The sequence below is a fragment of the Podarcis vaucheri genome (assembly GCF_965113315.1).
Source record: "Podarcis vaucheri genome assembly, chromosome: 14".
In the NCBI taxonomy this organism is placed as follows: domain Eukaryota; kingdom Metazoa; phylum Chordata; class Lepidosauria; order Squamata; family Lacertidae; genus Podarcis; species Podarcis vaucheri.
In genome coordinates this window covers 8112434-8133992 of record NC_138752.1, presented here as the reverse complement: position 1 = coordinate 8133992, position 21559 = coordinate 8112434, and the positions used below count along the sequence as shown (strand labels likewise).

General features: G+C 48.0%; 1 protein-coding gene across 1 annotated transcript; it reads right to left on the bottom strand.

Annotated features, from left to right (window-relative positions):
• Positions 1–1157: 1157 nt before the first annotated feature.
• Positions 1158–18008, bottom strand: LOC309518529 (SH2 domain-containing adapter protein F-like). The gene is made up of 7 exons (XM_082198942.1): positions 17700–18008; positions 14811–14940; positions 8212–8436; positions 7178–7384; positions 5830–5953; positions 4681–4800; positions 1158–2602 (listed from the first exon to the last, which is right to left on the bottom strand). The coding sequence occupies exons 1-7, from the start codon at positions 18003–18005 to the stop codon at positions 2395–2397; spliced, it is 1320 nt and encodes a 439-aa protein (XP_082055068.1). The 5' UTR covers positions 18006–18008; the 3' UTR covers positions 1158–2394.
• Between the last annotated feature and the right edge of the window lie 3551 nt (positions 18009–21559).

The following is a 21559-nucleotide window of genomic DNA, read 5'->3' as shown; positions in this document are numbered from 1 at the left end:
GATGGTATAAACTAAATAATAAACCATTTCCTGCTCTGATGTTGCATCTCCAGAAGACTAGCAGCGGCTTTTTAAATTACTTGCTCCTTTTAACTGCAGACTGAAACTGGTGCCATCCTACAAGCAAAGCACAAAGTCATTCCTGCCTTGCAGGGGGTTGGACCCTCGAGGTCCCTGCCAGCTCTACAGTTCTATGATTCGCTGAGCCATGATTCATGCTCCCATGGAGCTATCCCATACTGAATGATCCTGCAATCCCTTTCAGTCTTAAGGGAGGGAGAGAGGGAAGGAGCCAATGCAGAACAATGAGCAGAGCATGTGGACTGCAGAGTACAAATGGGTCTCAATGTCCTCCCCGTAGCTGAAAGTCACTCTTTGTCAGCAAAGACGTGAAAGTCACCCTGAGACTGCAGTGGCAGGAGAAAAGACCATTTCGGTTTTGGGGCACAGGAAAGAGGAACATGGGTCACTTGCACACACGCCCACCCGAAGAACAACGTGGCCTGGGGAAAGCCAACTCCGCTAGAGAAAGAACATCTGCAGGGAGTTTGTTTTATCCTTCCCCTTTTTTGATACAATCCTGAGTTTGCAATGAGAGGGAGTGATTTGCTGGTAGCACCATAATATGTGCTGAAGCCCTCAGAGATCAACGGGCAGGTATAGCAACCGCCTGTCAGGCTATAAGTAGATTTAAAAGGCACAGGAGAAGGCAGGCCTTAGTGGAACTAACAAGCCCAAGGAACAGGGATGCTGCGTGAAGATGTGCTGCCAAGTCTTGCCCACAGCCATGAGTGTAACCAGATTCACACCATCCACATGTCCAGCAGGTGGTAGCAACGCAACCCACAAGGCCGCAAAGCAAACAACACACTGAAAACAAAGACCTCACAGGATTTCTCGTTATGATATGCCCCTCTGGAAGTTTTGCACAAATCCAGAAATTTACTGAATAAGTTAAATAATAAGCCCTACGCTTTCAGCAATAAGAACTAGATGGTACAACTGCAAGCATGAGAGAGATCATTCAGGCATTCTCAACGGCTAGCAAATTAAGCACAAAAAATTAGAGGAGTCTGGGGCAAGGGGAGAGCGCAAAGATAAGCTCTGAGTGCCCCTGTTTACTGTTGACGGTGCAGAGGACAGCAGCAATCAAGGCATGCCATGTCATTTGTTTTTTATTTGAAGGAGCTAGAAACAAAAGACCATCTGACTAGTACCAAATGAGGGTTTCACAATGCATCCTGGGTAAACTCATTACACAAGGGATCCTGACACATGCAAATCCTCCCACCATAGGGACATAAGAAGCTGCCTTGTACCAGGTCAGACTACCCATTCCTTTTGGTCCACGCCACTGTCTACCACAAGTGGTAGTGGTTCTCCGGGATCTGAAACACAGGACTTTCCTGTCCCTTGCCCCATCTGATCATTTCAGTTGGAGATGCCCAAAATTCAGCCTGGGACCTTCGGCATGCCTTTGCACCGAGCTCTAGTTCCTCTATCTTTCTTCTCATCCGTTCTTTTTGTCTTCTCAGTTCAGTGAATCTCTGCCTGGAGGCTGGCTGATGGGCCTTTTGGAAGATGATGAGGTCCAGTCATCGGGAGAGCTGGCTGAAGGCAGGCTGCTCACATGACTGAGGACAAAGACCTGGATTTGACTGATAAAGTAACATCAGGAGAGACAACTCCATTCGGGGGAAAGGCAGATCCTATTGAACAGCAACCAGTCAGAAATCCCATGGATAGTTTTGTCTGCTTGCAGGAAACTACCAGCTTTGAAGCTGTCGCAGATAGAGGTCAAAATAGAGAGAGGGAAGTCAGCAAGTTGTGAAACCAAGAGGAAGTTGGTGGCTGGTTGGCCCATTTGCAGGCTCCCTCTCTTGATTTCTCATCCCTTTACAACTCTCAGTCAAAACAGGAAAGCTATCTCCATAGAACAGTACCATGCTTCATGTGACGTTGAATGATATGAATGCTTGATCTGCGATGTGGGGGCAACATGTGGCAAACAGGCCTGCTGGAAGTGGCCCCAAAGGAGTCACATGGGAATAATGGTGTAGGTGGTTAGACTCCTTCACACTCGAGGTGCCACCCAGTTTTGTAATTCCAAGTCCTCCTCCCTGAGAACTGGTTCTCTCCTACTTTGGGGGGCCTGCCCTGAAGATGTCAAGAGAGTTAACTGGCACCCAGCGAGGAGGGCCTGGAGTCCCAACATGCAAAAAGCCTGGTTTCTCCTGCAGATGCAGAGCTGAGGAAGGAACACTTCCGAGGTCCGTTTGGGTGGCCTGTGCCTTCCAGCCTCAGCTTGGACGCCTCCTCTTCCAATCCATGCAAGCAACTCCAATCCAAAAATGTTCTGCTCTTGTCCAACGCTCACCCGTCCTCCGCAAGAAGTCACTGCTCAGCTGCAAGGCAACTGGAGGGTTGCGTGGTGACGGGATAGAGCAGGGACATGTGCTCTGCTCCCTGGATGGGCAGCTTGTGGCTGGCGTAGTGGTGGATGATCTCAGGGACGTTGTCAAACGGAGGGCTGTGCTGGCCCAGGACAAACTTGTGGTCTTCAGTCTGCAAGAGCTTCATGTGAAGGAAGCCTTGGCTGCTCCTAGGGGAAGGAATGGTAGGTGAGTGGGTCAGCAGTGGGTTGGATCAGAGGTCCTGGGCCTCTTTCTCTTCCAGCCCTCTTTTCCCTGCTGGGTAGCCCTCTCTCAGCTGGTTAAATCCTCCCCTCTCCCTGCAATTCCAGTGCTGATTGACCCCCATGTATTGAGCTTTCTCCTAAGCTTAAAAGCAGCATGGGATAGGGAATTTCCATCAAAATCCTCTTGTGTAGCTTGGTGGGGGAAAGGGGATTGGGTCTTTATATGGAGCTCCATCCCTTCTTCCTGCTGCTCAGTGGGAGAGTATAACGTGGGCTCTGAAATACAGTGGTACCCCGCAAGACGAACGCCTCGCGAGACGAAAAACTCGCAAAACGAAAGGTTTTTTCGTTTTCGAGTTGCCTCGCAAGACGAATTTCCCTATGGGCTTGCTTCGCAAAACGAAGCTTGCCCCGGGGACAGCGGGTCTTCTCTTTTGAAGCAAGGGGCGGCGGGGAGAAGCGATCTTCTCCCCGCAGCCCCAGGTCCGGGGACAGTGGGAAGCGCTTCCCACTGCCCCCGGACCTCTTTTGAAGCAAGGGGCTGCGGGGAGATCGCTTCTCCCGGTGCTCCGAAGCCGGGCGGGGGGGGGGGCGGGAACACCTTCCCCCGCCGCCCCACTTCGGAACGCTGCTCCGAAGCGGGGCGGGGGGCCGGAACACCTTCCCCCACCGCCCGGCTTCGGAACGCTGCTCCGAAGCGGGGCAGGGGGGCGGGAACACCTTCTGAAGGCTGGCGGGGGGCAAAAGTCTTTGTCCCCCCTGCCTGCCTTCCCAGGGGCTTTTAGAATCATAGAATCATAGAGTTGGAAGAGACCACAAGGGCCATCGAGTCCAACCCCCTGCCAAGCAGGAAATCGCCCCGGACAGTGGAGAAGTCCTCCGCTGTCCCGTGACGATTTTAAAATGCCGCCCGCCAGCATTTTAAGATTGTCCGGACAGCGGAGAAGTCCTCCGCTGTCCCGGGGTTTTTTAAAATGCTGGGGGTGGGAAGAAAAGCCCTTGTCCCCCCCCCCCAGCCTTCAGAAGAGGTCCGGGGACAGACTGTCCCCGGACCTGGTCTGAAGGCGGTTTCCCTAGGAACGCATTAATTGATTTTCAATGCATTCCTATGGGAAACCGTGCATCGCAAGACGAAAAACTCGCAAGACGAAGAGACTTGCGGAACGAATTAATTTCGTCTTGCGAGGCACCACTGTATTAAGCAGTGGGCAGGAAGCAGACCAGAGCTGCAGATTGCATATTTCTGTAAAAGAGGCAAGATTCTTGGAGACTATGCATCCTGACCAGAAAATGTGCATATTGCCTAGAAAATGTACAGAAGACGTTTGATATATATGCACATTCCCCAAGGCTTGTTGGAGATTATGCGTACCCAAAGAATGTACAAAATTCATCCACGATATGTACATTTACCCAGGGGTCAGCAAACTTTTTCAGCAGGGAGATGGTCCACTGTCCCTCAGACCTTGTCTGGGGCTGGACTATATTTTGAAGGGAAAAAATGAACGAATTCCTATGCCCCACAAATAACCCAGAGATGCATTTTAAATAAAAGGGCACATTCTACTCATGTAAAAACACACTGATTCCTGGACCATCCGCGGGCCAGATTTAGAAGGCAATTGGGCCAGATCTGGCCCCCGGACCTTAGTTTGCCTGCCCATGCATTTACCCATGCCAGTTTGAGAGTATGTATATTGACCGAAAAATGTGCACATTCCCCTCTTCATGGATGGTTTATGTGCAGATTCTCCATGAGGTCTGGCGAATGTGCAGTTCTAATGCATATTAACCACTCAAATTACACTCCCCTTCCACTTACTATTCTTTCCGGATGGTCTCCCATCCACCTACTAACCACACCGAGACCTGCTTAGCTTTAGCAAGTTCCAGATTGCAACCTTTTTGTTGCATGGCCACATTTACTTCATCCTAATGCTCCCTGAACCCCTGCCAGGCTTTCCCAGTGAAACTCCATGAACTACTTTAGCCAGCTCAGAACAGTACGATGCATACAGAATCCTCAATGCTCACTCACTCACTTCAGGGAGAGGGAGAAGGCATCATGGCTGCTCTCGCTGTTCCGCACCAGGTAACTGGCTTCTCTGCAAAGTCGCAGTAGCCCCTCGGCACCCACTCGGCTCAAGGTCCCATGATACCACCTGTGGAGGAGAAAGGAAGTCATCCACTCATACCCCTATAGAGAGGTCCTTCAGGAACCTTCAGCTGGAGACGTGAGATACTAACCTAATTTTAAAATACACTAAATAATAATAGTTTGTGGTCCACACGCACCTACATACCAAGGCATGAATTTCTCCACAAGGAGCCATATAAATAGAAGACACTTGAAGGTTTTCAGCCTGGATTAGGTACCACCTTTGTCACTTCAGAAAGATTCAAAGGGAGGCTCCAGAACGAAACTCATGATCTACAATGCACAACTAAAATTGACGGAGTGGGCTTAGGACTCAGTTGGAACAAAGGTTCTCTCCCCCGGCTGTGGATGTTAAATTAGCACAACAAAGCTAAGACGGGTGTGAAAATCACCCGTTGTTGCTGTTGTGTATGGCTATTGTTCTTCTATTATATGGGTGTGGGGAGCCTTTACTGGCCTTATCTCTCCACCCATGCTGAACCAAATGTGAGAGGTGGGAGGCCCTCTGTCCACTTGCCAATCCCCTGATGTCACTATGATGTCAAGCGATGCTCCGGTTGTCGAGACTTCAAAGCACAGCACAGGAACATGCAGGAGCTCACTTTACACTCCCAACTGTTATTTGAAGCCCCACTCTAATCTGCCCCACAGCATCTGATGAAATGGGTTTTATCCACACAAAAATGGATGCCACAATGAACCTTAGTCCTTCAAAGAGTCATGGATCTCTTTTTTTGAGCTCATTTCACTACTGCCATTTTTGTCCAGATTGTGATCATCAGTCGCTGCTTATTGGCTAAGAGGCCCAGGACGAGTTCTGGGGCGGGACATTGGCTTGGTGTCTCTGTCAACAGAAATGGCCAGAGCAGGGTTTTGCTGAAAGTGTTGTATTCCTACCACACAAAACTCAGCAGAGGAAGGTGGACGGGGTCAAGTATGTGGTGTTGTTGGTGGCCTGGTGTGTGATTAAACATGCAATAAAGATTGCCAGTGTCCCTGTCCCAGCCTCTTCTCCTACGCTCAAGCTACTTACGCTTGGCTCTCCAGCGGCAAAGTGGGATTGACGCGTTCACCGAAAGCTAACCCATGCTCCATGCTCAGCCAGCATGCGCTACTCCTCTTCTCTGGGCAAGGCTGGTTCTTGACAGCTCCCTTGCCTTGGGGCAGAAACACATGAGTGTGCGTGAAACAAGGAACACGTGGTGGCGAGTCCCAAGGTGCAGAACAAGAGTGACTCAGAAAGCAGGATAACAGATTGGGGAAGAGCGCAAGAAACCTGGGAGCCCTGAATTTATAGTGCAGCATCAGGGCGTGAGACAAAAAAGGAAGAAGGTGGAGGTGGAAAAAAAGTGACAGGAGATCACACGGCAGGGCTATCTGGTAAACATGCAAAGGAATTGAGCTAATAAAATGCTGTCCTGATGTTGGGGAAGGTTGAGGGCACAAGGAGAAGGGGAAAACAGGGACGAGATGGTTGGACAGTGTTCTCGAAGCTACTAACATGAGTTTGACCAAACTGCGGGAGGCAGTGGTAGACAGGAGTGCCTGGCATTCCCTGGTCCATGGGGTCACGAAGAGTCGGACACGACTAAATGACTAAACAACAACAACAAAACCCCACTGAACACCATGGGGCTCGCTTCTGAGTAAGCGTGCACAGGGTTGCACCACAAGGCCTGTTATGTACTCTGAGAGATTCACTGCAAGCAGGAAATCTACCCCCTGATCACTGGAGGCCCCATCCTCACCTTTTTTAGTATCTCAGGGCCAAAACATGTTTTGTCTACTTCCATAATTCCACCCTCCCCCCGGATTTGGTGTGTTTTAAAAAATGAAAAAGCAGCTTCAGGGAGCTAGAGGGTTAGGGACACGAGGGCTCTTTAAATCTTTCACTGCCAGCCACTCTAAAACTACATATCCCTCCAGCAGCTTTGCTTCTCAGCGGGGAAAGGGTGTGGGGACCACATATGCTTTCTACCATGGAATGAGTCGACCAACTCGGGAGGAGGCAATTTTGAGTGGACAAATTGCTGGCCAGAAAAGGGTTCAATGGCCCCTTGCATTCTTCCCTGCAAACCGATGCCCCCTGCGGCTACTTCCCTGAAAAGCATAAAAAGGAGTCCAGTAAAAAGTATCAGTCACATAACAGTGCTGTGTAGCCCTTAGCCTTTGAAGTAGGAGCTGCCCATTTTTCAGATTCATCATGAGGTCTAGGAACTTTATCTTTAAATACAAGATAATAAGAAGAGATTTGTGGGACCCTGTGTTGTCTGTGGAGAAATTGCTGCCACACAAATGCCCAGACCCTCTGCCTATATTATCTCAATGGCTGGAGCATCCATATTCCCATCCCAAAGATTGTGTGGTTTGTGGATACCCACTACTGACATCCAGGGGTCCGGCCAGAGCTTCAGGGTCCTGGAGGCTGGCACTGGTATCCTGGAGGCTTGGCGGAGCATCAGCTGGCAGGCATCTGGCACTGATGCTCTGAAGAGTGGGTGGTCCCTCAGCATTCATGTGGTTCGCAGCGCTGTCTAGCTGGCCAACGGGCGGGGGCCATGGCAGCTCCTGAATTCCTTCGATTTCAACTGGACGGATCATTAGGAGAGAAAAGAAAGAATTCTGGAGGGAGGCTGGCTAGATATTCCCAGGGAGCAGAAAGGGCTTAAAGCCCCCTCCCAAAGAGGTGCTCAGATCAACCTGTCAGTCCCCACAGCAACATAAAAAAGATATTAGGACACACAGACACCCAGGCAAAGTGATGGAATGGCCAACCATCGGGGATAATGGAAGCTGTGTCCAAAACATCTGATGCGCACCAAACTGCAGAAGGCTGGTTTAACTTTTAGCTTGGCTCTCCATCCCACCATGAAAACATGAATAAAGCAAATTCTGTTAGGGACGGGCAAATCTGTCATATTCAGTTTCTCAGGGTTTGTCAGGTTTCCAATCTTACGTTCAGTTTGCTACATTTCCATATAAATTTGTGATCTTTTGGAAAGTCCTTGTAAAAATTCATGAGAATTTTAGTGTGGATTTCTCCTAATACACATACTTTTGTATGCAATTTTGCCTAATATACGCATTTTCCACAGCAAGATTCCCTAATATAATGCATTTGGTATGTCGTTTCAGTAATATGTGCATTCATATGCCTGCTTTGCCCTGCTATTTGCATTTTTGTACATGTTACGTGGCTGCAGAACCACAGTACAACCTCGAATAAGTTTGAAAAACAGCTATGTCTCAGTTTGTCTATTGTTTCAGAAGTGTAAATTTGGTAGGTTCGTCTTTAAATGAGAGCTGAATTGAAATTCCATCCTGGCTCCCTGTCTTTTGTCTTATGCCTGCCTAATCCCACCTATCCCCCAAACCAAAAAAAGTCCCTGTGCCAATGCTCCCTTTGGCTACTTGCCTGCAAATACCCTGGAGATACGCTCCTTTTTCCACTCCCAGGGCTGATCATATTCCTCCGGTGGCCGCTCATCGTCTTCTGGCAGCCACGAGTATCGGCACTGCACGCCAGGTGGTTGCTGGAGGTCAGGGTCCATGCAGTTCTCAGGTGCTTCATAAGGAATGTCATATAAGTGCAGAGGTTTCTGAGCAGCTAGCGCATCGTTGGAGCCGGTTTTCTGGATCTCTGGTAGCAAAGAAGGAAAGATTTCACTTTAAAGCAGGCTTGCAAATAGTTACTAGCCTGCAAAAGAATTTTACCTGCCTGCTGGGAGTTGGCAGAAGAGGGACAGAGAGCTCGCTCCCTCCTGCAGCAGTTTGCGGTATCTTTTTGCAGGGCACAGAGAAGGCATAGAGTGCCCCAGACCACTCCTGTGTCTGCATGAGTTTCCATGCACTTGTTTGCGTGCCAATCTTTCTCGCTACTTATGGCTACTGCTTAAAATGCAAGGCCATTTTAATATCCAAGCACAATTCCAAGCACAATTCAAAGTGTTGGTGCTGACCTTTAAAGCCCTAAACGGCCTTGGTCCAGTATACCTGACGGAGCATCTCCACCCCCATCGTTCTGCCCGGACACTGAGGTCCAGCACAGAGGGCCTTCTGGTGGTTCCCTCACTGCGAGAAGCAAAGCTACAGGAAACCAGGCAGAGGGCCTTCTTGGTAGTGGCGCCCTCCCTGTGGAACGCCCCCCCCCCCAGATGTCAAAGAGAACAACAACTACCAGACTTTTAGAAGACATCTGAAGGCAGCCCTGTTTAGGTAAGCTTTTAATGTTTAACAGACCACTGTACTTTAATAATTTGTTAGAAACCGCCCACAGTGGCTGGGGAAACCCAGGTAGATGGGCAGGGTATAAAGAATAAATTGTTGTTGTTGTTGTTGTTGTTGTTGTTGTTGTTATCCCTCCCTGGATTCCAGATTTGCACCTCTGGGATTTCACATGTCCAGTTAGAAACTACCCAGTTCCTTATAGCACACTTGAATTAGACTTCTGGGGTGGCGCCATCGGTAATGGCGGATTCCCTCTGATCCGGAGGGACTGGCTCCACAGAAAACGGGTCTGTTCCGCTACGGCGAAGCGGGGACCCTTTAAAAAATCACAGGCGGATGAAGCCTGTGACCATGGGACTTTGCGGGCACCTTTCGTGCGCCCCCAATTCATAAAGGTACCCAATTACGGGCTCCGGAGCGAAGAGGGGCTACTGACGCGGTGCTGAGAGTCAACTGCTTCTTCCGTGGAGCGAAGTCGCACAGCTGTTGCCGGAGAGCGCTACCTTTTTCCTGGGACAATTTGGCTACAAAAACAACTACCCGTGAGCAGATCAAATTTGGACAATTGGACTTTAAACAACGATCTGTGAGTAGAACGGAAAATTGGATTAAGAAATTCCTCTTAATTTGGCACTGAAGCGGGAAGGTCTAAACAGGAAGTCAGCCTTCCGTTTCTTGTAGATAGATTAAAGCAAAGACATGGCAAACTAGAGTTTAGAAAATCATTTGTAAAGGATCAACTTTCATCATCTAAAACTACTGAACCCCCTTCGGAAGTAGGAGAAGAGGGGGGATTTTTTCCGGATTGTTTAAACCTGCAGAAGAGAGTGTAAAGAAAAGTAATTTTCCACCGTCTTGAACCTGGGAGCGGGGTGTCAGGACAGACGTTTTTGGGAAGTTCATTGACTATAGACAAATGTTTTTGACAGACAGTTAAAAGAAGAGAAACATAGTGATTCCATTGTTCTCTTTCACATTTTAAAGGAACAAATATTGACAAAATATCTGAAAAAGGAAACTTTGTTGTTAGATCTGCTGTTAAAAAAAAAGAAAAGAGAAAAGAGATTGATACAAATATAAGTTCTTCCCCTATAGGGAGCTTGTGAAACTGTTATGAAATTTGAACTGGGGAACTTCGCAGCTGCAAACAGATTAAGATTGTGGGAACAGACTTCTGACCTTGCATAACAATGTATTCAGAGGCTCTGGTGCGTGCTTTCTGCAAGACAAGTGTTTTATTGGAACAGTTACATGAGAAGACGGATTTGATGACTGTTGCAATTAGAAATTTTGGACAGGTAGTGGGTATCTATATAGAGCCCACCCAGGAATCAACTCAGGAGTGTGCTCTGACAGATCAGATGAGGGAGGAGGTTGTTGCTGGACCTCGGGTGGCAGAGATGGAGGGAACTGTGTCCCAGCAGGAACATGAGTTGTTGGATCTGACAAATGAACTTGGAAAAAGCCAGATTTGGAGAGATAGAGTTTTGTTTGTCTTGGAGATGGGGGGCTGGATAGACCCCCCTATGCAGGGATGTCTTGACTTTCAAGTCTGGCAATGGGCCGTGAGGAGTTTGGGGTTGTGGGGGTCCTCAATTCTGGAGGGACCTTGCTTTTAAATACCACATGGAGCTCAGTGTGGACTATGGAAAAGGGGCTGATCTGTCGAGAAGGGACAAAAATACTGTCAAGTTGGAGTTTCCACGAGTGAAAGGACCAGGAGACAAAGCAAAGTACAGGTATAAATATGAAGAAGATCTGCGGAAGGGACATAGAAGAGACTTAAAGGCCTCGGACATAAGATTACCAAGTTAATGAACTAGATGGATGGGATAGAAAGGACTGACAAAACCCGGGACCAGGAGGAAGAGACATTGGATGAAGATTGGAAGATAGTTTTTTTAAAAAATTATTTAGGATTGTTTTGTAAAATTAATGAGTATTAGAAAAATGTTGGAACGAAATTATTTGGCTTTAGCAGAAATGATAAAAAGAACTATGCAAGAATATGTTATGGTTATGAGAAATTTGTATAAATAAGATTTAAGTTTTAAGTTTTAGGGTTTTTTATAGTAAGATAAGGTTAAAATAGATTAAGGTAATTTAATGACACAATATTATGAAAAATGGGAAGGATTTGCTGTGATAATTAATAACTAGAATACAAAAAAGGGAGGCGTGAGGAGGTCGATGAAATAAGGTAAGGACAGTTAAGGATTTGAGAATATTGGATCTGTTTTTAAATTTTTGTGGTTTATTTTTGTTTTTTGATTTTGATGTGTTATGTGTTTTGCTTTTGCTTTTTGCTTTTGATTTTTATTGTTTGATTGCTGTTTGTTTTTCCCTTGCTTGTTTGTTTTTTCTTTTCTTCTTTGTTTCTTTGTTTTTTCTGTAATTTTAAAATGCTTAATAAACATCATTTTTTTATTTAAAAAAAGCACACTTGAATTAATGGCTCCTCCAGTGACCTGTTGAATACTGAATATTCATTGATTGCACAAAGCATACGTGGCGTTTGGAGGCCATTCAAGTCTTTATTGAACCTTCCTTCTGATTTGTTTATGGGGCAGTTATACCACAACTGGAATTCCGCCTGTATCCATCCTGATTTATTTGCACTGTTTGCACACCTTCCTACTGACAATTCGTAGCAACCCTGGCCAGCATCTGGGGCGGAACTTTTATTAGGAGATTGCCCAAAGTTTTTGAGCTTTTTGAAGGAGACCAGCCAAAGTTGCTGCTTTTTAAAAAAGTGGATTTGTTCCACTAAGGTAACAGAGCACTTCAATCCACTTGAATTTCCCAAACCTACAGTTCAAGTATACATTTGAGCCCCTCCTGCAAAATACTGCCAGTCTGGACTGCTGCAGGTTGCTTTTCGTATGCAGTGACAGGCAGAGACAGCAGTGACCATAATTTAACTTTCATATTTGGGGCAACTGTTAAGTGACATGGTTAGGAGGAGGAAGAGAAGGAAGAGAATTTCTTCCAGAACAGGACTGCCTCCTTCCGGGTTTGTTTTTGTTTTTCATGCACATTTCTGGTGTTGCATCAGAAAAGGACTTGAGGAATCCACATTCACTCAGCCATGAAGCTCCCTGTGGCAACTTTTGGCAGCCACCCAATCTTTCACTGGAGTGAAAGATTATCAGTCATGGGGGCAGGGAGAGTGTGCGTGTGAATTTAACAGCGCTCAGCTTTTTATTTTATTTTTAAGTTGCTGTTTTGTTACTGTTGATAATATGGTTTTATAGATTATAAATGCCATATTGATTTGTTGATCACATGAGTTCTGTTGTAACTGCGATATTTAGCTTATTTTTAGTAGCTGCTTTGTTAATAGCGTTTTATAGATTGTAATTGTTTTCTTGATGATTTGTTACTTATTTTATATCACTGTATTTGTGATGTTCCATTATGTTTTATTGGGACACGGGTGGCACTGTGGGTTAAACCACAGAGCCTAGGACTTGCCGATCAGAAGGTCGGTGGTTCGAATCCCTGCGACGGGGTGAGCTCCTGTTGCTCAGTCCCTGCTCCTGCCAACCTAGCAGTTTGAAAGCACGTCAAAGTGCAAGTAGATAAATAGGTACCACTCCAGTGGGAAGGTAAACAGCGTTTCCATGCGCTGCTCTGGTTCGCCAGAAGCGACTTAGTCATGCTGGCCACATGACCAGGAAGCTGTACGCCGGCTACCTCGGCCAGTAAAGCAAGATGAGCGCCGCGACCCCAGAGTCGGTCACGACTGGACCTAATGGTCAGGGGTCCCTTTACCCTTTACCTTTTATTATGTTTTATTATGTCTTCATCCTTTCATTAAGTTGGAAGGGACCCTTAGGATCATCTCATCCCACCCCCATATTTTTTGTAAGCCGCTTTGGGATTCATTTGAATGAAAAGCGGCATAAAAATACAACAAATCGAACCAAATCAATCAAAATCTCAGCCTAACCTTCTGTGAGGATAAAAGGCGAGGGAGGAACTGTCTATTCTGCCTCCAGTTCACTGGAAGAAAGATGAAATTTAAATGTAGTAAGTAAGGGACGCGGGTGGCGCTGTGGTGTAAGCCACTGAGCCTTGGGCTTGCCGATCGGAAGGTCGGTGGTTCGAATCCCAAAAAACAGAAAATATCACAAAATTGTGAACTCACAGCTAGAACAATGAGCATGCCACTACTGCGATTTTTTCTGTTAAATACTTTCTACTAGCTTCGTGAACATACAGAAGCCAACCTGGAAACACAATAAACTGAAGGATGATGTTGAAACAAACAAGTACTGAGTGTAGGAAAATAGAAGATAATGAAATACAGTGGTGCCTCGCAAGATGAAATTAATCCGTTCCACAAGTCTCTTCGTCTAGCGGTTTTTTCGTCTTGCGAAGCAACCCTATTAGCGGATTAGCGCTATTAGCGGTTTAGCGGCTATTAAAGGCTTAGCGGCTATTAAAGGCTTAGTGGATTAGCGGCTAAAAGGCTATTAGAGGCTTAGCGGCTTAGAAAAAGGGGGGGCGGGGGAAAAATCGGAACACTTGCAAGATGTTTTCGTCTTGCAAAGCAAGCCCATAGGGAAAATCGTCTTGCGAAGCAGCTCAAAAACGGAAAACCCTTTCGTCTAGCGGGTTTTCCGTCTTGCGATGCATTTGTCTTGCGGGGCACCACTGTAAAGATCATATATGACACTCAATAGACGTCTTTGCACTAGCTCAGCCTTCCCCAACCCAGTTCTCTCCAGATGTGTTGGACAAAAGCTCCCATAGTCTCAGACCATACTGGCTGGGACTGATGGGAACCAGAGTTCAAAATACCCAGATTAGAGAAAGCTGCATCAGAGAGCATCATTATGTTCCCTATTTCAAAGTTTTCCATCCAACACTGCAAGGTTAGTCTGACTCCAGATCCGGGAGGTCAAGAAACACAGAAGACATATGTCAGGGCTGCCTCAGGTCCCAGCTCACAAAGGACCAACGCCAGTTTCTCTTTATATACAGAAGTCTTTATTGAAGTTCATTTTCGGTTTGACAGCCGAGGCGCGCAGCCCTACGTCTGAAACCCTAGACCGTTGAAGCTCCGTCTGAATCCGTCCCTCCCCGACACCAGTTTAAGACCCTTGCCTTGCTCCACCTCCTTCTTTGTTCTCTCTTCCGCTGGGTCCTCCTGCCAGCTGGGGTTTCACCCTTCCTAGACTCTTCCGACGCTGATTCCCCGGATTGTTCTCCCTCCCTCCGGCGGGCTTTAGGACCTGGTTCCCAATCCGGGCTCTCTGCTGTCCCGCGCGCCTGTACATTTGAACTTGGCGCGCGCGCCCAGCTCCCAACCTTCCTTCTGATTGTTACACTACTCCTGTCACTGCTTTCCTCCTCTTCCGGTAGGTTAGCTGGTTCTGACCTCCCCTCCATTCCCCCCTTCTCCGATGGAGGCGTGGTCAGCCCTGACTCATCTCCTCTCCCTGCTGGAGGAGATGCTGCCCCCGACACACAGGAACCTTCCCCCCCCCCGCTACGCTCTGGTGGGGAAGCTGGTCCTGATCTCCAGCTGCCGCTTTGGGAGTCCCCGCTGGCCCCTTGCTTCTGGTGCGTCCCCCCTGGGACCCCCCTTGTCCTGACCACCGGCGCCCCCTTCTGGGAATCCTCTGATTCGCTGGAGAGGCTCATGGAATCCCTCGGATCACTGTCATTCTCCCCCCCCCCCGCTGTCCTCAGATTCTTCCCATTCGCTCTCCATCTCCTGTCTCCGCTGTGCCTCTGTCCCTGAGCCCCTGACAACATAGCATCAAAACGGTACTTTACCAGCCAGCAACTTCTGAGCTTCATATGGTTCCATGTAGCCTTCGCTTTTCACCCTTTCCTGCTCCCCGGTTTGACAACTAGTTTCTTGTCTAGTATCAAACGGATCTGCGTAGTCCTCCACTATCATCATCTGAAAGGGAGAAGACGACCCAATTAGTTAGAAAAATACGGTACTGTTTTATACATAGTCAGGCTATGGCTCCAGCTACTTTGGTACTGGGTTTCATTGTATTTTACCTATTGTTTGTAACATGTTTGCTCTTTCGCTTTGTGCTTTAAATCCATAATTCTGTGGAACCTGAAAGCCAAGGCAGCTAGTTTCCTTCACCTCCTAGAGGATAGTCGTGATGGCAATGTTCAGAAAAAGTTATTTATGTGTGCACCAACTGCGGCCCGTGTTTTGTTAGCCCCAAAATGGAAAACGAGTGAGGTCCCAACCAAAGAAGAATGGCAACTTAAGTTGACAAAATATGCACAACTTGCAGACATAACATATAAGAGAACAAGAAGAACATATGTTTTAAAGAAGATTGGAAAACATCTACTGAATATATGGGAAATAATTGTGTACAGCTGAAAACACTAAGATAAATTCAACAGCGTAAGTAAGTTGATGGATGCAATAATGGAAAACTGATTGGTATAGTTTTTGTAAACTATGCAGGGATTTATAATATGTAAAATGAACCATGGAAAGTGAAGAAAAGAAGTCACTGATATCTTAAGGATGTCAAATGTTTATTTTAAACTGTAAAACAGAAAATTTTTTATATAAAGTTCCGAGTCTGCCTTCACAGACTCGGAACAGACACCGAAACAGCAAGCAGTCAACATGACTTCTCCATACCTGGGAAAGCATTTAGACTTATTTATATAAAACCAAGCTATGTAAACTGGCGTCTACAGCCCAATTAAGTCGCCCTTGGCTTGCAGGCCCCTTCCCAACTCTCACCATAGGAGCCAACTCCTAGGGGCCAAGGTAACTTCAACCCCCTCCCCCCAATAAATTTCTGAGGGGGCCACCTACCCCAAAAAGTTTGTGGGCATTGCCATTCAAATGACGTGCACACGCCATGTTTTGTGATCAATTATGTGGGTCGAGGCTTACCGCCCCTACCCCCAATATTTTATTAAAGTTGGCACCCCGACTCTCACCCATCTCCCCGATAAGGGAGAAGCTGGCAGGTGGGCAGTGTGAGAAGCCTCCCCTCTCCCAGTGGCGTAGCGTGGGTTGTCAGCACCCGGGGCAAGGCAAGTAATTTGCACCCCCTAACCCGTGGATTTGCGCCCCCTAACCCGTGGATTTGCGCCCCCTAACCCTAACCCCCAGATGTTGCGCCCGATGCGGCCGGCCCCCCCTGCACCCCCCCACGCTACGCCACTGCCCTCTCCCAACCAGCTAACCATTCCAAGCACACCGATCAGCAGTGCATCAAAGCAAGCCAAAGAGCACATTGAAAAGCAAAGGCTTAAACATATGTGAACTCATTCATGCAGCAACTAACAATTAGTCCCAGTGCTATCTTGTCTACCAAGGTGGCATTTACAGGCCTTCCAGAACATTTTCGCGGTTTGGTTCCGCACAGGAGAGCGCTGTTGCACAGCACTCAGAATCCACTTGTCGATTTCCCAGAAGGATCTGGTTGGCCACTGAAGAACAGGATGGAGGACTAGATTGGGCCACTGGCCTGATTCAACTTGGCTTTCTGAGTTCTTATTCTTATTCTTTATTGAATTTATATACCGCTCTATAGCCCAAGGTCTCAGGGCGGTTTACAGAAAAGATCAACATAAAAACCACAATATACCGGTATACACTGGACGCTCGGGTTGCGAACATGATCCATGCGAGAGGCACGTTCGCAACCCACAGTGTTTGCAACCTGCAACTCGCACATCTGCGCATGGGTGGGTTTGTGATTTGGCGCTTCTGTGCATGTGCAAAGCATGATTTAGTGTTTCTGCACATGCACAAGCGCCAAAACCTGGAAGTAACCATTCTGGTACTTCCGGGTTCAGTGCAGTGCGCAACCCGAAATCACACAACCCAAAGCGTCTGTAACCCGAGGTATGACTGTATAATCGAAATAAACAACAACAACAACAACTCAATAACACACACACACCCCAAAAAGGAGCCACACAAGAAGTAACTTTCTAATGCAGGGGTAAGGCAGGAGCCTGTGGCCTCCAGGTCTTGCTGGACTCCAACTCCCATCCTCCCTGACCATTGGCCATGCTGGCTGGGACTGATGGGAGTTGGAGTCCAGCAACATCTGGAGGGTGTTGGAGTCCAGCAACATCTGGAGGGCATTGCATGGGCTACAGGTGATCTAGGGGGTGGGGGGGAGGGGATAAGCAAATCCTGGTAACCTGTGGTGCCCAAAGGGCCATGAGCCAAAAAGAGCAGCCAAGGACGTGTCTATGCAAAACCCAACACGACCACTTTCATTCCTGCCTTGCAGGGGTTGGACTAAATGACCCTGGGACCCCTTTCCAACTCTAGAATTCTGCGATTCTAACAACTGGGAGAGAGACCCGTTTCAAAACTGCTGGCGAGGTGGCCTCCGGTCCATGCAGGCCGAGGGCACGGTCCTATACACGTGAACTCGGAGGTCAGCCCCAGTGGGCTCCCGGCTCTTACCTCCGGGGAAACGTGTCTCGGATCGAAGCCGAGAAGTCTTGCCCCGCCCGTCCCCAGGCTCCTTTTTGCGTTTTGCTGGGACAAGGAGAACAATGGGGGCTTACTTCCGAGTAAACAGAGCCAGGCTGGAGGCTGAAACGAAAGCCTCCCCTTCCCACCCCACCCTCCGGAGAAAGAGCATCGTGTAAACACTGGCACCTCCGGCTCCCGCCCCGGCAGCCCCCCGACGGAGAGGGCGGCCCCACCTTTTCTCGCTGGCCCTGCGGCGCATCGCCGGTCCCGGAGGCCGCGGCTGTTTCGGCCGCCTGCGCCGCTTCCACCCGGATAAGGCGCCTCCGGGGCGATCGGCAGCGGCGGCCGTCGGGGTCGGCGGCGGGCGCGGAGGAGGAGGCGGCGGCGCCGCCCGCATAGGGGTCTTCGAAGTCCCGCTCCCGCTGCAGTCGGTAGGCAGCGAGCAGGTCGGGCTGCTCGGGGCCCGCCGCGTAATCCGGCTGCGGCGGCGCCGGCTTGGCGCTGCGGAAAAGCAGGCGCTCGCGGAGCCAGCGCGCCATGGTGCGCCCCGGGGCGGCGGCGGGGCGCACGCGGAGCAGCGGCGGCGGTCCCGGGCCCGCCGCGGAAGGGCCGGTCGGAGCTCCTGCTCGCCTAGCCGGCCGGTGCGGAAGCGCTGTGCCCGCCCATCGCCCCCGATCTCCCCCTCCTTTCCCGGCGCGCTGCTCCCCGAGACGCATCGGGCCTTTGGGGCGCAAGCTCCGCGACGGGGCGGCGATCGCCACGGAGCGCCCCCGACCCCGATCGCTCCCGTGCGGAGCCTTGGCCTCCCAGTGAACCCACAGCTTGGGGGCGGGGGGTTCCTTTTCGCGTGCGTTCCACGTCCCCCCCCCCATCGACGCGCCCCGTTTCCTTTTTTTTTAACATTGTGGAACAATTTGTTCTTTTTTTAAATAACTTTTTTATTCAAAATTAAAACAAAACATATTATCCAGAAACATATCATCCTTATTCTCCCCATTTTCCCCCTCCCCCACAGAACCCACCCACCCCCACCCATAATAATAATTATTATTATTTATACCCCGCCCATCTGGCTGGGCCTCCCCAGCTACTCTGGGCGGCTTCCATAAAAACCAAAAATACAGTAAAATATCACACGTTAAAAACTTCCCTGAACAGGGCTGCCTCCGACTTCCCTCAGTTCCAGTCTTTGATTTCTCTAAAAGTGCTGTTTTCTGCATGTTACGCAATTGTATAGATCCTCAAACTATTTAGCTGATTATTGTCAATAAAAAGTTTGTGAATATTTATTCAAAGCCAGCTAAGGAATCCAGTTCGCTTTGTTGCATCTTCAAATACTTTGCAAAGGGTTCCCATTCATCTTTAAAGTCAGTTATCCTTGTCCCGTAGCTTGTATGTCAGTTTTGCCAGTTCTGCATAGTCCATCCATTTTTCTTGCCATGATTCTTTAGTTGGGGTTTCTTCAGTCTTCCATCCTTGTGCTATTAAAATTTACTCTCGCAGCTGTCACATACATGAAGATGTTTTCCAGCTTTTTTGGCAGATCTTTGACACGCCCCGTTTCTAAGCATAGCCCCGGATTCCCCCCTTTAAAAAACATGGTCCATGTTTTGCTCGGATCTCTGACAGTTGTTACCGGGAAATTGGAAAAGGGGTGAGAGACCTCTGCCCCCCCCCCAGCCTTGCCTCTCCACACTAGGAGGCAAAGACAAAGAGCCTCAGCTGCACATTACCAAATATAGCAGTTCACTGATAAATTTATCTATGTACTGACTCAGTGGGGAAACTTTAGGAAATCGTAAGAAAACGCCTCTTGGTGTCAATGTTCCAATGGCATTTAGGACCCAGGGAAGTGAGGTGTAAAGGGAGGGGTGAGTGAGGCCACCATAATCTCTGAGATGTAGTCAAGTCCAGGGGTGATATCCTGCCCCAAGAGTGTCAGACGGATAACCATCTCAATCACAATGCCTACCCACCCCATAGTGGGATGAAGCCCAGAAAAGACAAAGGGGGGTATTTGACTTGTCTCAGGGACCAGGGAACTATAAATGCTTTCCTTTGTTCTATGATGGAGTATATTTGAGTGACAGGGTCATGCCTGGATCTCAGGTTCTACCTGAGACCACAACTTTTTCTGTGACATATCTATGATGTCTTGATGATGCTTCTGGAAATGGGAAACTTTGGGAAACTATAAAATACAGTGGTACCTCCGGTTACAGACGCTTCAGGTTACAGATGCTTCAGGTTAAAGACTCCGCTAACCCAGAAATAGTACCTTGGGTTAAGAACTTTGCTTCAGGATGAGAACAGAAATCGTGTGGCGGCGGCAGGAGGCCCCCTTAGCTAAAGTGCTGCCTCAGGTTAAGAACAGTTTCAGGTTAAGAACAGACCTCCAGAACGAATTAAGTTCATGACCCGAGGTACCACTGTACTGATGTAACCATTGTTTGGGGCTTCTCTCTGCCTCTTCTGTGTAGTAGTTTGAAGTCTTGTTGCAACAATAAAGATCAGGCCTACTGGCCACTGTTTTGCTTCTATCTCCTTGCTGAAGTCTCTTGCTTGTGACCCCCGACCTGAACGTATGGGAGCAAAGGGTAGGCAATTGTGGGGTTGCTCCAAGGACTGCCTTATACACAGTGAAATCTAGTGCACATGCAATCAGATCCCGTACAGAACTACTCAGAAGAAAACCCTATTCACTGCCAGGGTAATTATGTGGGATTGGAGTGTGGCATCACAACCCTAGATGAGTTGCGATCAGAGGAGAAATAAAAAAATTCCTTCCTGTAGCACCTTAAAGACCAACTAAGTTAGTTCTTGGTATAAGCTTTCGTGTGCATGCACACTTCTTCAGATACACTGAAACAGAAGTTGCCAGATCCTTCTATATAGTGAGAAGGTGGGGAGGGGTATTACTCAGAAGGGTGGTGGGAATGGGAGATTGGCAGATAGCTGAGATGAGCCTGTTGACGACTCTTAACGACTGTAATAGGTCTTACAGGAAACTGGACTTGTACATTGTACACTGGACTTGTACATTGACTGCTTCCGCCACAGAATCCAAACAGATGTAACCAGAAAACACCATCGCTTACAACAAAATCTAAACCATGCTGAAAGGAGAGCCATAGATAATCTCAGAAACAACCCAAACATTATAATTAAAGAAGCAGACAAAGGTGGAGCTGTCGTCATCATGAACAAAACTGACTACATTCAGGAGGCTCACAGACAACTTTCCAATACCGCCTTTTACACAAAATTGGACTCAGACCCCACACAAGAATACAAGAAAGAACTGAACAAGATTGTTAAGGAGCTACCCCCACACATCCAAGAACAGATCCTCACCAACACACCAACAGAACCTCGACCAGGAACTTTCTATCTTCTACCTAAAATACACAAACCAGGAAATCCAGGACCCATCATTTCAGGTATTGGCACTATTACAGTGGGTGTCTCCGGTTATATGGACTCTGTTCTGAAACCATATGCCATCAGTGCTCCCAGCTATGTACATGACACCACAGATTTTCTGAGGAAAATACAATCTTTAAATAATCTTCCCAACAATACTATACTAGCTACTATGGACGTGGAATCCCTATATACCAACATCCCACACAACAATGGTTTACAAGCTATAAGGAACACCATTTCAGATAAAACCACAGCGGACCTTGCCACCAAACTCTGCCAATTTGTCCTTACCCACAACAAGTTCAAATTCGGTGATGACCTGTTCCTTCAGATCAGCGGCACAGCAATGGGCACCCGCATGGCCCCACAGTATGCCAACATCTCCATGGCAGATTTAGAACAACGTTTCCTAAACTCCTACCCACTCAAACCTCTCTTGTACCTGCGATACATTGACAATATTTTTATCATCTGGACACATGGTCAACAAACCCTGGACACCTTTCACCAGAAATTCAATGATTTTCACCCCACAATCAACCTTACAATGAATCAATCTATGCAAGAAATACATTTTTTGGACACTACTATAAAAATACAGGATGGACGCATAGACACCACCTTATACCGTAAACCAACTGACCGACAAACATATCTACATGCCTCT